This window comes from Schistocerca cancellata, chromosome 2, assembly GCF_023864275.1.
Source record: "Schistocerca cancellata isolate TAMUIC-IGC-003103 chromosome 2, iqSchCanc2.1, whole genome shotgun sequence".
Classification (NCBI taxonomy): domain Eukaryota; kingdom Metazoa; phylum Arthropoda; class Insecta; order Orthoptera; family Acrididae; genus Schistocerca; species Schistocerca cancellata.
Genome location: NC_064627.1, coordinates 78,168,143 through 78,180,888, shown reverse-complemented (window position 1 = coordinate 78,180,888; position 12,746 = coordinate 78,168,143). Strand labels below are relative to the sequence as shown.

The following is a 12,746-nucleotide window of genomic DNA, read 5'->3' as shown; positions in this document are numbered from 1 at the left end:
ATAAAGGTTGCCCTGAAACTAACGTCGTAAACAGTTCGTTACCATCTTTTTGACCCGGAGCGTAGCAACTGGGACAGACAGGAAATTGCTACCGTAAAAAATGTATGCACATCGCACCATACGCAGCGCCGTCGAAAACTACACGAAGTTTCATATACGGTACGCAGTGTGCCGGACAACTGGGGATAAACTTACAGTGCTGATACTGAAGCGCAACTTTATGAATTTCAGAGCAGCCTGCGTTATTGATGGGTAGCCCCGACGGTCAAATATGATACCCAGTGGCTTTATTAATTCATGTAGGTCGTTGCGAAAACTGTAGGATAAGGAAACCTGTGTAATATGAAGGTGTGCGTCAGATGGTATTGGAACAGAACATTCTCATAAATTCCGTCAGCTGAAGTGATATGCACAGGTCAGTTCTGTTGTACATGGCTATGCGATTGGATCCGTGCTGATGGTTTGAAATGTACAGCGAACAGACACTAATGAAACGGTGTTTGTATTTGGTCATGACAGTAGCACAAAAGAGCTGCGTTTAGAGAACGCTGTAAGTCCGGAAGTAGACTGTGTGTTCGCTGTCTACTATGGATCCGGAATCAGGCTGTTGGACGACCAATTTTCAAAACTTTTCAGTAGTGATCTGTTGCTGCTTTTATAAGTGTTTTGAGACGAATAAAAAAATTGTTTAATGAAAATGCAAAATCGACAGTAATTGTCTTTTAGTTGTTGATAACATTCACAGGGCCTGGGGAAAATAACATAAACAAATTAAAGGTAGATAGCAACTACACAAAACTTCGAACTGACAGATAAAATATATATAACAGAAAGTAAGTGTTGATTTTTACAGAAAGCGTAAGCATTTTATCTGTATTCTGTAGTAAAATAGATGTGTTTACAGAAGTTCCCACTCTTCGCTCAAATGCCTGCAATAACGACACCGTGGCAACGACTGGAACACCTAGGGACGTTCGTGCTGGATATACGAAATATGATGGTGTGGGTTATTACAAAGTGCCTCAGTTACGTGCGACTTGGTCTGAGGCGAAAAGTATTTGTGAAGAAGACGGTGGCCACATGGTGATTATTAATTCCAAGGAGGAGGAAGAAGTCATTAGAAAAGTGATTTGCGGCCAGATTCTGGCGAGGGTTGGATTCCGCTACGAGCCGCAGAAAGGCTACTACGAGACAGTTCTCGGTAAGTTGCAACTGCCTTCAGTAAATAGGAATTTTAGATTTATGTAAGTATGAAGATTATTCCCTTGAAACTCACCACACAAACAGCTATTGTCACATTTATAAAAGCCTACCATTTCTTCATAATATGTTTTCTAGCTTCGAGGGGTGTCCACAGATTAAATTTTAAAGAGATGTCTATTGAATACGACGCGGCCATTACCTAGTTGTACATTGTTGTTGATATATCTGTTATTATTGTTGTAACTGCATTCCAACGTGCTGATTCCTGACACGGGGTGGGGGTGGGGGGGTTGTACTCTTCTCACTCTTCCTCAGAAGTGTTTAGAAACGTATAGAAAGTTTTAAAGTACTTAAACAAAAAATATGCCCATTATTACAAACAATTCAACCGACTTTGGTTGTTCATTGATCACGTCGAAAATGTTCAGTGCTTATTACAAAAATCACGAGCTAAAGGCGATCTTTATATTGAGGATGAAGCACTGCAAGCCTTATGACCTGGACCATTAGCTAGCAGTGGGAAGGGATGTTGGTGTTGCGTGTAGAGGTGTGGCAATGTGAGGAGCGCTGGTGTGTTGGTATATTTGAATGTGTGGAGTGGGAGAGTTTGCAGGAAGAGGCAGGGGATATAGATAAACAGGATGGAGGCCATGGCATGGCTGACGAGAGTGTGTTCAGCCTGTTGATGGATATGTGTTGGTATGCGGGGTCTGTACGTTAGTTTACGATCAAACAGTGCCATCAGCTTAATGGAATTCAGGAGACCAATAGCAGGGGCTGGTTTAAGCACATCGCCAATTTTAATGACTTAAGAGAACCAAAGATGACAGAGCTTTGATCGGTGCCTGCAGCAGTAAATCATACTGTCAGTGGTGGCCAAAGATGAGCGATTAGGCGAAATCGATGGAACAAAGGGCACAGAGTTTCGGGAAATGTGAAGCTGAATGCAATGTCTACAACGGTTATAGCGTTAATGTACGTCAATGCACACCAAAATGACGAAATTTGAGTAATTAAACTAATCGGAGGAAGCCGCCTGGTGGAATTTTGCAAAGAGCACAACTTAATCATAGCTAACACTTTGTTCAAGAATCATAAAAGAAGGTTGTATACATGGAAGAAGCCTGAAGATACTGACAGGTTTCAGATAGATTATATAATGGTAAGACAGAGATTTAGGAACCAGGTTTTAAATTGTAAGTCATTTCCAGGGGCAGATGTGGACTCTGAGCACAATCTATTGGTTATGAACTGTAGATTAAAACTGAAGAAACTGCAAAAAGATGGGAATTTAAGGAGATGGGACCTGGATAAACTGACTAAACCAGAGGTTGTACAGAGTTTCATGGAGAGCATAAGGGAACAATTGACAATAATGGTGGAAAGAAATACAGTAGAAGAAGAATGGGTAGTTTTGAGGGATGAAGTAGTGATGGCAGCAGAGGATCAAGTAGGTAAAAAGACGAAGGCTAGTTGAAATCCTTGGGTGACAGAAGAAATATTGAATTTAATTGACGAAAGGAGAAAATATAAAAATGCAGTAAATGAAGCAGGCATGAAGGAATACAAACGTCTCAAAAATTAGATCGACAGGAAGTGAAAAATGGCTAAACAGGCATGGCTAGAGGACAAATGTAAGGATGTAGAGGCTTATCTCACTAGGGGTAAGATAGATACTGCCTACAGGAATATTAAGGAGACCTTTGCAGGAAAGAGAACCACTTATATGAATATCAAGAGCTGCGATGGAAACCCAGTTCTAAGCAAAGAAGGGAAAGCAGAAAGGTGGAAGGAGTATATGGAGGGTCTCTACAAGAGCGATGTACCTGAGGGCAATGTTATAGAAATGGAAGAGGATGTAAATGAAGATGAAATGGGAGATATGATACTGCGTGAAGAGTTTGATAGAACACTGAAAGACCTAAGTCGAAACAAGGCCCCGGGAGCAGACAACCTTCCATTAGAACTACTGACAGCCTTGGGAGAGCCAGTCCTGACAAAACTCTACCATCTGCTGAGCAAAATGTATGAGACAGGCGAAATACCCTCAGACTTCAAGAAGAATATAATAACTCCAATCCCAAAGAAAGCAGGTGTTGACAGATGTGAAAATTATCGAACTATCAGTTTAATAAGTCACAGCTGCAAAATACTAACGCGAATTCCATACAGACGAATGGAAAAACTGGTGGAAGCCGACCTCGGGGAAGACCAGTTTGGATTCCGTAGAAATATGGGAACCCTTGAGGCAATACTCACCCTACGACTAATTTTAGAAGCTAGATTAAGAAAAGGCAAACCTACGTTTCTAACATTTGTAGACTTAGAGAAAGCTTTTGACAATGTTGACTGCAATACTCTCTTTCAAATTCTGAAGGTGGCAGGGGTAAAATACAGAGAGCAGAAGGCTATTTATAATTTGTACAGAAACCAGATGGCAGTTATAAGAGACGAGGAGCATGAAAGGGAAGCAGTGGTTGGGAAGGGAGTGACACAGGGTTGTAGCCTCTCCCCGATGTTGTTCAATCTGTATATTGAGCAAGCAGTAAAGGAAGCAAAAGAAAAATTCGGAGTAGGTATTAAAATCCATGGAGAAGACATAAAAAATCTAAGGTTCACCGATGACTTGTAATTCTGTCAGAGACAGTAAAGGACTTGGAAGAGCAGTTGAACGGAATGGATAGTGTCTTGAAAGGAGGATATAAGATGAACATCAACAAAAGCAAAACGAGGATAATGGAATGTAGTCGAATTAAGTCGGGTGATGCTGAAGGAATTAGATTAGGAAATGAGACACTTAAAGTAGTAAAGGAGTTTGGCTATTTGGGCAGCAAAATAACTGATGATGGTTGAAGTAGAGAGGATATAAAATGTAGACTGGCAATGGCAAGGAAAACGTTTTTGAAGAAGAGAAATTTATTAACATCGAGTATAGATATAAGTGTCAGGAAATCGTTTCTGATAGTATTTGTATGGAGTTTAGCCATCTATGGAAGTGAAACATGGACGATAAATAGTTTGGAAAGGAAGAGAATAGGAGCTTTCGAAATGTGGTGCTACAGAAGAATGCGGAAGATTAGATGGGTAGATCACATAACTAATGAGGAGGTATTGAATAGGATTGGGGAGAGGAGAAGTTTGTGGCACAACTTGACTGGAAGAAGGGATTATTATAATTAAATAATACCGAATATTTGTTTTTGTGATCTGTGTTATTGAGAAACGTGGGATATGAAATCAAATCTCATTTAGTGCAACGCTATTGCCATCTAAATACAGTGATACTCTTCATAGTAATATTTTTAGAAACGTGTAGATAGATTTTAAGTACTTAAATTTAATGTATGTCCGTTATTACATATAAGTAAACGTAATTTGGTAATTCATTTATATTTCTGTCATCAATGAATATTTCCGCCGTTGGAAGTGGATGTTGATGAGAGAAAAAGTTATTAACTCATAATGCGGTGAAACCGATCATTCACCCAACATGTAAGACAAATTGTTCTGTTTTAGTTTCATTGAAGTGCAGTAAATCACCGGTTGTCAAGTAATGACAATTCTCACTCACTGAAGCAATCTTAGAGTAAAAGTTTCAGTCCAACGATATACTTTCATTCTTTGTAATTATTGCTGGTTAAATAATATACAGCTACATATTTTTCCAAAAGGGTAAATTCGCCAACATGTTGTTGCACACTACCTACGCGAGTGATCATCTACACGCTGCTACTTCTACAATTAGAAATGCTGTGCGGTGCACATGTTTTAACATTCCACTTGTATATTACTTACTTTAGTGGACTCATTGTTAAGGAGGTTTCAAATATTTCTATATCCATCACATTGATAATATATTACTGTTGCAAAGGCCTTTCTGATACTGAGTTGTTTCTGTTAGTTAAGTCTAACTAGAAGTGCCTGAGATGTATGATACGTAGTAAGTGACTTTCGTGAACTTCACAGTAGTGAAAGTTTGCAGGAGGACAAGCGTGTAGTGATTTAGTCTTTCACCGTGTGTCATTAATGTTTAACATCAATAAACTACCTATTCTATTTAATTTGAACTGTTTACTGTAGGACATACACTATGGTGTAATAGATATCCATAACCTTAAGAATTTCTTACTCAAAAACGTCTTAATTGCATGCTGACAATAGTCCATGTGAAACTCTGTGCTTGTGAAATGTTACCCTGACACAGGACACTAATTAAGAGCCGGACACACGTCTAAGATCTGCGCTGTAATTTAATATGCAGTTCTTTAATGGATAACGCCAATGACTGAAGGTCCTAGCTACAAATCTTAATGAAGACGATTGTACAGAGAAGTTATTTCATGTGGTTGGAAGGATTTGACACGAACAGTTTATCGATGACTAAAGTAATCAAAATATACACTCCTGGAAATGGAAAAAAGAACACATTGACACCGGTGTGTCAGACCCACCATACTTGCTCCGGACACTGCGAGAGGGCTGTACAAGCAATGATCACACGCACGGCACAGCGGACACACCAGGTACCGCGGTGTTGGCCGTCGAATGGCGCTAGCTGCGCAGCATTTGTGCACCGCCGCCGTCAGTGTCAGCCAGTTTTCCGTGGCATACGGAGCTCCATCGCAGTCTTTAATACTGGTAGCATGCCGCGACAGCGTGGACGTGAACCGTATGTCCAGTTGACGGACTTTGAGCGAGGGCGTATAGTGGGCATGCGGGAGGCCGGGTGGACGTACCGCCGAATTGCTCAACACGTGGGGCGTGAGGTCTCCACAGTACATCGATGTTGTCGCCAGTGGTCGGCGGAAGGTGCACGTGCCCGTCGACCTGGGACCGGACCGCAGCGACGCACGGATGCACGCCAAGACCGTAGGATCCTACGTAGTGCCGTAGGGGACCGCACCGCCACTTCCTAGCAAATTAGGGACACTGTTGCTCCTGGGGTATCGGCGAGGACCATTCGCAACCGTCTCCATGAAGCTGGGCTACGGTCCCGCACACCGTTAGGCCGTCTTCCGCTCACGCCCCAACATCGTGCAGCCCGCCTCCAGTGGTGTCGCGACAGGCGTGAATGGAGGGACGAATGGAGACGTGTCGTCTTCAGTGATGAGAGTCGCTTCTGCCTTGGTGCCAATGATGGTCGTATGCGTGTTTGGCGCCGTGCAGGTGAGCGCCACAATCAGGACTGCATACGACCGAGGCACACAGGGCCAACACCCGGCATCATGGTGTGGGGAGCGATCTCCTACACTGGCCGTACACCACTGGTGATCGTCGAGGGGACACTGAATAGTGCACGGTACATCCAAACCGTCATCGAACCCATCGTTCTACCATTCCTAGACCGGCAAGGGAACTTGCTGTTCCAACAGGACAGTGCACGTCCGCATGTATCCCGTGCCACCCAACGTGCTCTAGAAGGTGTAAGTCAACTACCCTGGCCAGCAAGATCTCCGGATCTGTCCCCCATTGAGCATGTTTGGGACTGGATGAAGCGTCGTCTCACGCGGTCTGCACGTCCAGCACGAACGCTGGTCCAACTGAGGCGCCAGGTGGAAATGGCATGGCAAGCCGTCCCACAGGACTACATCCAGCATCTCTACGATCGTCTCCATGGGAGAATAGCAGCCTGCATTGCTGCGAAAGGTGGATATACACTGTACTAGTGCCGACATTGTGCATGCTCTGTTGCCTGTGTCTATGTGCCTGTGGTTCTGTCAGTGTGATCATGAGATGTATCTGACCCCACGAATGTGTCAATAAAGTTTCCCCTTCCTGGGACAATGAATTCACGGTGTTCTTATTTCAATTTCCAGGAGTGTAGTTACTCCTAATATATTATTAATGAATATGAAATTATTCATCAAATCTTTATGATAACTCTTACTAGTGCATTTGTCTATTTGCGCCATTCCTTCTGTGCTAATAACAATATGAAAATTATGCGCGAAACTCGTTGACTACAAAACCAGTTCCTATACCCCAATAGTTATTGATGAACTCACACATTCACTCGCCCCGCGGGGTAGCCGTGCGATCTGGGGCGCCTTGCTACGGTTCGCGCGACTACCCACGCCGGAGGTTCGAGTCCTCTTTCAGGCATGGGTGTATGTGGTGTCGTTAGCGTAAGTTAGTTTAAGTTAGATTAAGTAGTATGTAAGCCTAGGGACAGATGACCTCAGCGGTTTGGTCCCACAGGAACTTACCACAGATTTCCAATTTGCCATGCATTCCCTACAGCAAAGCCGGAAATGACACAGGTGATCGTACTAATTGCTCCTAGTGCAGATCAACAAAAGCCCTATCACGCCAGTGCTGCTCATTATACTGATCGTAATTGTTCACCGACGCAATGCAAAAAACCGCCCTCGTTCAAGTGGCTCTGCGGTAGAGGGGAAGGTTCACGCTGTTGTTGTTGTTGTGGTCCTCAGTCCAGAGACTGGTTTGATGCAGCCCTCCATTCTACTCTATCCTCTGTAAGATTATTCATCTCCAAGTAACTACTGCAACCTACATCCTTCTGAATCTGCTTAGTATATTCATATCTTGGTGTCCCTCTACGATTTTTACGCTCCGCGCTGTCCCTCAATACCAAATTGGTGATCCCTTGATGCCTCAGAACATGTCCCACCAACCGATTCCTTCTTCTAGTGAATTTGTGCCACAAACTCTTCTTCTCCCCTATTCTATTCAGTACCTCCTCATTAGTTACGTCATCTATCCATCTAATCTTCAGTATTCTTCTGTAACATCAAATTTCGAAATATTCTATTCCCTTCTTGTCTAAACTAGTTATCGTCCATGTTTCACATCCATAAATGGCTATACTCCTAACAAATACTTTCAGAAACGACTTCCTGACACTTAAATCTATACTCGATGTTAACAAATTTCTCTTCTTCAGAAACGCATTCTTTCGTATTGCCAGCCCACATTTTATATCCTCTCTACTTTGACCATCATCATTTATTTTGCTCCCCAAATAGCAAACCTTATCTTCTACTTTAAGTGCCTAATTTGCTAAACTAATTCACTCAGCATCACCTGATTTAATTTGACTGCATTCCATTATCCTGGTTTTGCTTTTGTGGGTATTCATCTTATGTCCTCCTTTCAAGATATTGTCCATTCCGTTCAACTGCTCTTCCAAGTCCTTTGCTGTCTCTGACAGAATTACAATATCATCGCTAAACCGCAATTTTTTTTATTTCTTCTCCATGGATTTTAATTTCTACTCCAAATTTTTCTTTTGTTTCCTCTACCTCTTGCTCAATATACAGACAGAATAACATCGGTGATAGGATACAAATCCTTTCCCAACCACTGCTTCTCTTTCGTGCCCCTCGACTCTTATAACAGTCATCAGGTTGCTGTACAAATTGTAAATAGCCTTTCGTTCCCTGTATTTAGCCCCTGCTGCATTTAGAATTTGAAAGAGAGTATTCCAGTCAAGACTGTCAAAAACTTTCACTAAGTCTACAAATGCAAGAAACGTAGGTTTACCTTTCCTAAATCAATCTTCTAAGATAAGTCGCAGGGTATTGCCTCACGTGTTCCAACATTTCTACGGAATCCAAACTGATCGTCCCAGAGATCGGCTGCTACCAGTTTTTCCATTCGTGTGTAAAGAATTGGTGTTAGTATTTTGCAGCCGTGACTTATTTAACTGATAGTTTGGTAATTTTCACACCTGTCAACAACTCTTTCTTTGGGTTTGGAATTATTATATTCCTCTTAAAGTCTGAGGGTATTTCACTTGTCTCATACATCTTGCTCACCCAATGGTAGAGTTTTGTCAGGGCTGGCTCTCCCAAGGCTGTCAATAGTTCTAATGGAATGTTGTCTACTCCCGGGGCCTTGTTTCGACTTATATCTTCCAGTGCTTTGTAAATTCTTCACGCAGTATCATATCTCCCATTTCATCTTTCTCTACGTCCTCTTTCATTTCCATAGTATCGCCTTTGTGTTGACCCCCTACATATTCTTTCCACCTTTCTGCTTTCTCTTCTTTGCTTCGTACTGGTTTTTAATCTGATATTCATACAAGTGGTTCTCTTTTGTCCAAAGCTTTCTTTAATTTTCTTATAGGCAGTGTCTATCTTACCCCTAGTCATATATGCTTCTACTGCCCTACATTTGTCCTGTAGCCATCCTTGCTTAGCCACTTTGCAATTCCTGTCGAACTCATTTTGAGACGATTGTATTCCTTTTGCCTACTTAATTTATTGCATTTTTATATTTTCTCCTTTCTCCAATTAAGTTCAATATATCTTCTGTTATCCAAGGATTTCTACTAGCCCTCACCTTTTTACATACTTTATCCTCTGCTGCCTTTACTATTTCATCCCCCAAAGCTACTACCCATTCTTCTTCTACTCTATCTCGTTCCCCCGTTCTTGTCAATCGTTCCCTAGTGCTGTCTCAAACTCTCCACAACCTCTGGTTCTTTCAGCGGAAATCTCTTGCAATTTAAAACCTATTTCCTAAACCTCTGTCTTATCATTGTATAGTATATCTGATACCTTCCAGTGTCTCCAGGCCTCTTCCACGAATACAACCTTCTTTCATGATTTTTAAACCAAGTGTTAGCTATGATTAAGCTATGCTCCGTGGAAAATTTCTACCATTTGGCTTCCTCTTTCATTCCTTACCATCATTCCATATTCACCTACTTGTCCTTCTCTTCCGTTTCCTACTATCGAATTCCAGTCCTCCATGACTATTAAACTTTAGTGTCCCTTCACTATCTGAATAATTTCACCCGCGCTCCTAATTTTTTATTCATTACTAAAACTACTCCTGCATCCTGGTTTTGTACTTATAGCCCTGTATTCACGTGATCAGAAGTCTTGCTCCTCCTGCCACCGAACATCAGTAATTCCCACTGTATCCACCTTCAAACTATCCATTTCCCTTTTTAATTTTCAAACCTAACTATCCGATTAAGAGATCTGACATTCTACGCTCCGATCCGTAGAACGCCAGTTTTCTTTCTCGTGATAACGGCGTCCTCCTGAGTAGTCCCCGCCCGGAGATCCAAATGGGATCCTATTTTACCTCCAGTATAATTTAATAGTTTTACTGACATTCAGAGTAGTCACCAGCATTGTGTATAACCCGTTGCCAGCGATGTGGAAGTCTTGGGATACTCTTCGCAGTGCCAGTTGTGTTGACAGTTCGAGCGGCGCAGTATATTGCTCGACGAATTTGTAGCAGTTGTTAATTTTTGGAACACAGCCGACGACGAGCTTAGAAACAGAGGTGATGACGTTTTCTGCAGGACCTGACCATCATTTTGCAGGACAATGCCCAAGCACGTACAGTGCAAGCTCTTACTGATCTGTTTGACTTATGGGGCTGCTAGGTGTTATACCACCTACTGCATTCCCCTTACTTAAGCCCTCGTGAGTTCAACTCGATTTCTAAACGGAAGGAAACACTTCACGGCGTTGGCTTCAGAACTGCTAGAAATGCGTCGAGCAATATACTCGCGGTAGCGTTCTCGCTTCCCGGGCACGGGGTCCTGGTTTCGATTTCGGGGGCGGTCAGGGATTTTCACCTGACCCGAGATGACTGGGTGTTGCTGTGTCGTCTTTATCATCATCATTCATTCCCATTACGGTCGGAGGAAGGCAACGGAAAACCACCTCCATTAGGACCTTGCCTAGTACGGCGGTGCGGGTCTCTCGCATCGTTCCCATACACTCTGTCAAGAAGCATGGTACTTGTTTCCGTTCTTTACATTGTTTCTAGCTCACTACCACCTAGATTAAATGTTGAAAATGTGGCAAAATAAACGCAAGTCTGCAAAATTTCCGTATGTTGCTTTAGCTGTGGACGCCAGTGTATCACTTCACCTATATTGCCTTACATGCCCACAACATCACCAAACAGCGTTCAGTCCCACGATCGGCAGTGAACATCGTGTTTGGGTAAGTAGTGTCTCTCAAATCGATTCAGCATGAGGTTACTGGTATTCCGTTTGCTCACTGCTCTTCTTCTGTGCCTTCAGGTGAACCACTCGACTCCGTTGGCTACATCAACTGGGACGAGAGCGCTGGTCCACCGTCCATGGAAGGTGAATGCGGCGCGGTGTGGGAGGCAACGGGCAAAGTCAGGAACATCCGCAGCAAAGTCCCGCTCCCGTTCGTCTGTGAGCTGCCGGCGTAGCAAAGGCCTTTCTTGTCAGGTGCTTCGGGATTCATTGTGCTACTGTTGATGTAATCTCTTTTGTCAAATAAACAGAAAGTACTGTCTCGCGCATATTTCCGAGTACGTGGATATATGTCTCCTGAAAGAAAAAGCCCTGAGTAAGTACCCAATAAATGACTTAGACTGGTGAAAAGTATAAAAATGCAACACCATCAAGGACAAGGTCATTTTATTGACCAGGTTGTAGGAGTAGACGACAACAAATTCAGACCGAATAGCAGGTAAAGAAACAGTCACATCAACACACAGTCCACCTCCTCTGGCGGCAATGCAGGCGTGTATTCCCGCATACAAACGATCATAAAGATGAGAATAGCCCAAGTCTCTTACTTCCTTTGTTGACATTGTGAAATGTTTCTTCTGGAGAACGAGTGAGCTCCCGCTTCACCATGTTCTACAGATATTCAGCTGATATGAAACTTCCTGGCAGATTAAAACTGTGTGCCCGACCGAGACTCGAGCTCGGGACCTTTGCCTTTCGCAGGCAAGTGCTCTACCAACTGAGCTACCGAAGCACGACTCACGTCCGGTACTCACAGCTTTACTTCTGCCAGTACCTCGTCTCCTACCTTCCAAACTTTACAGAAGCTCTCCTGCGAACCTTGCAGAACTAGCACTCCTGAAAGAAAGGATATTGCGGAGACATGGCTTAGCCACAGCCTGGGGGATGTTTCCAGAATGAGAATTTTTTCACTCTGCAGCGGAGTGTGCGCTGATATGAAACTTCCTGGCAGATATTCAGCTGGAGATATTCAGCTGCCGAGAGATATGGTGATCTTGCTGGCAAGGCCAGTTGTTGAACACCACAGAAAGCAAATTACATCGCAGCAGCCGTATGTGTACGTGCACTGTCCTGATTTGCCAATAGCACGGGGATAATGATATGCGTAATGTAGTGCGCACCGGTTGCTTTGACCAATAGATAAATCAAACGTGAACGCGAGTGGTAACTGATGGACCCTCGCACAATGGAACACGGAATGGGGCCAACGCACTCCGGACTAGGCAGCTCATCGGATGTACGCCATACGCGTCTAAGGCCATCACTCGCGTACAGACAGAATCCACTGTTATCAGTCACGACAACAGAGCGCCATTCTACACTCCATTCGATTCTTTCACGGTACCAGAGTAGCCAAGTTTGGCTGCGTCTTGTGTCAGCTGTGGTCTGGCCAGAGGCACACGTGCTCTTAGTCCTGCTGCAAGCGGATGGTTTCCAACTGTTCTCTGTGACACAGCAGATCCAATATCTGCCCAGAGTTCTTCCCTGGATGATGTTCGGTAGGCCACTGCTGCCCCTACGACGAGCTAGTCTTAATGTCCGTTTGTAA

General features: G+C 43.4%; 1 protein-coding gene across 1 annotated transcript in view; it reads left to right on the top strand.

Moving 5' to 3' along the window:
- LOC126150994 (uncharacterized) overlaps window positions 1-11,373 on the top strand; it is a 31,584-nt gene extending 20,211 nt beyond the window's left edge. Inside the window, exon 4 of the mRNA XM_049915913.1 lies at window positions 11,216-11,373. Within this exon, the coding sequence (XP_049771870.1) occupies window positions 11,216-11,373 (158 nt within the window). The remainder of the gene's footprint in view (window positions 1-11,215) is intronic.
- The last annotated feature ends 1,373 nt before the right edge of the window (window positions 11,374-12,746 follow it).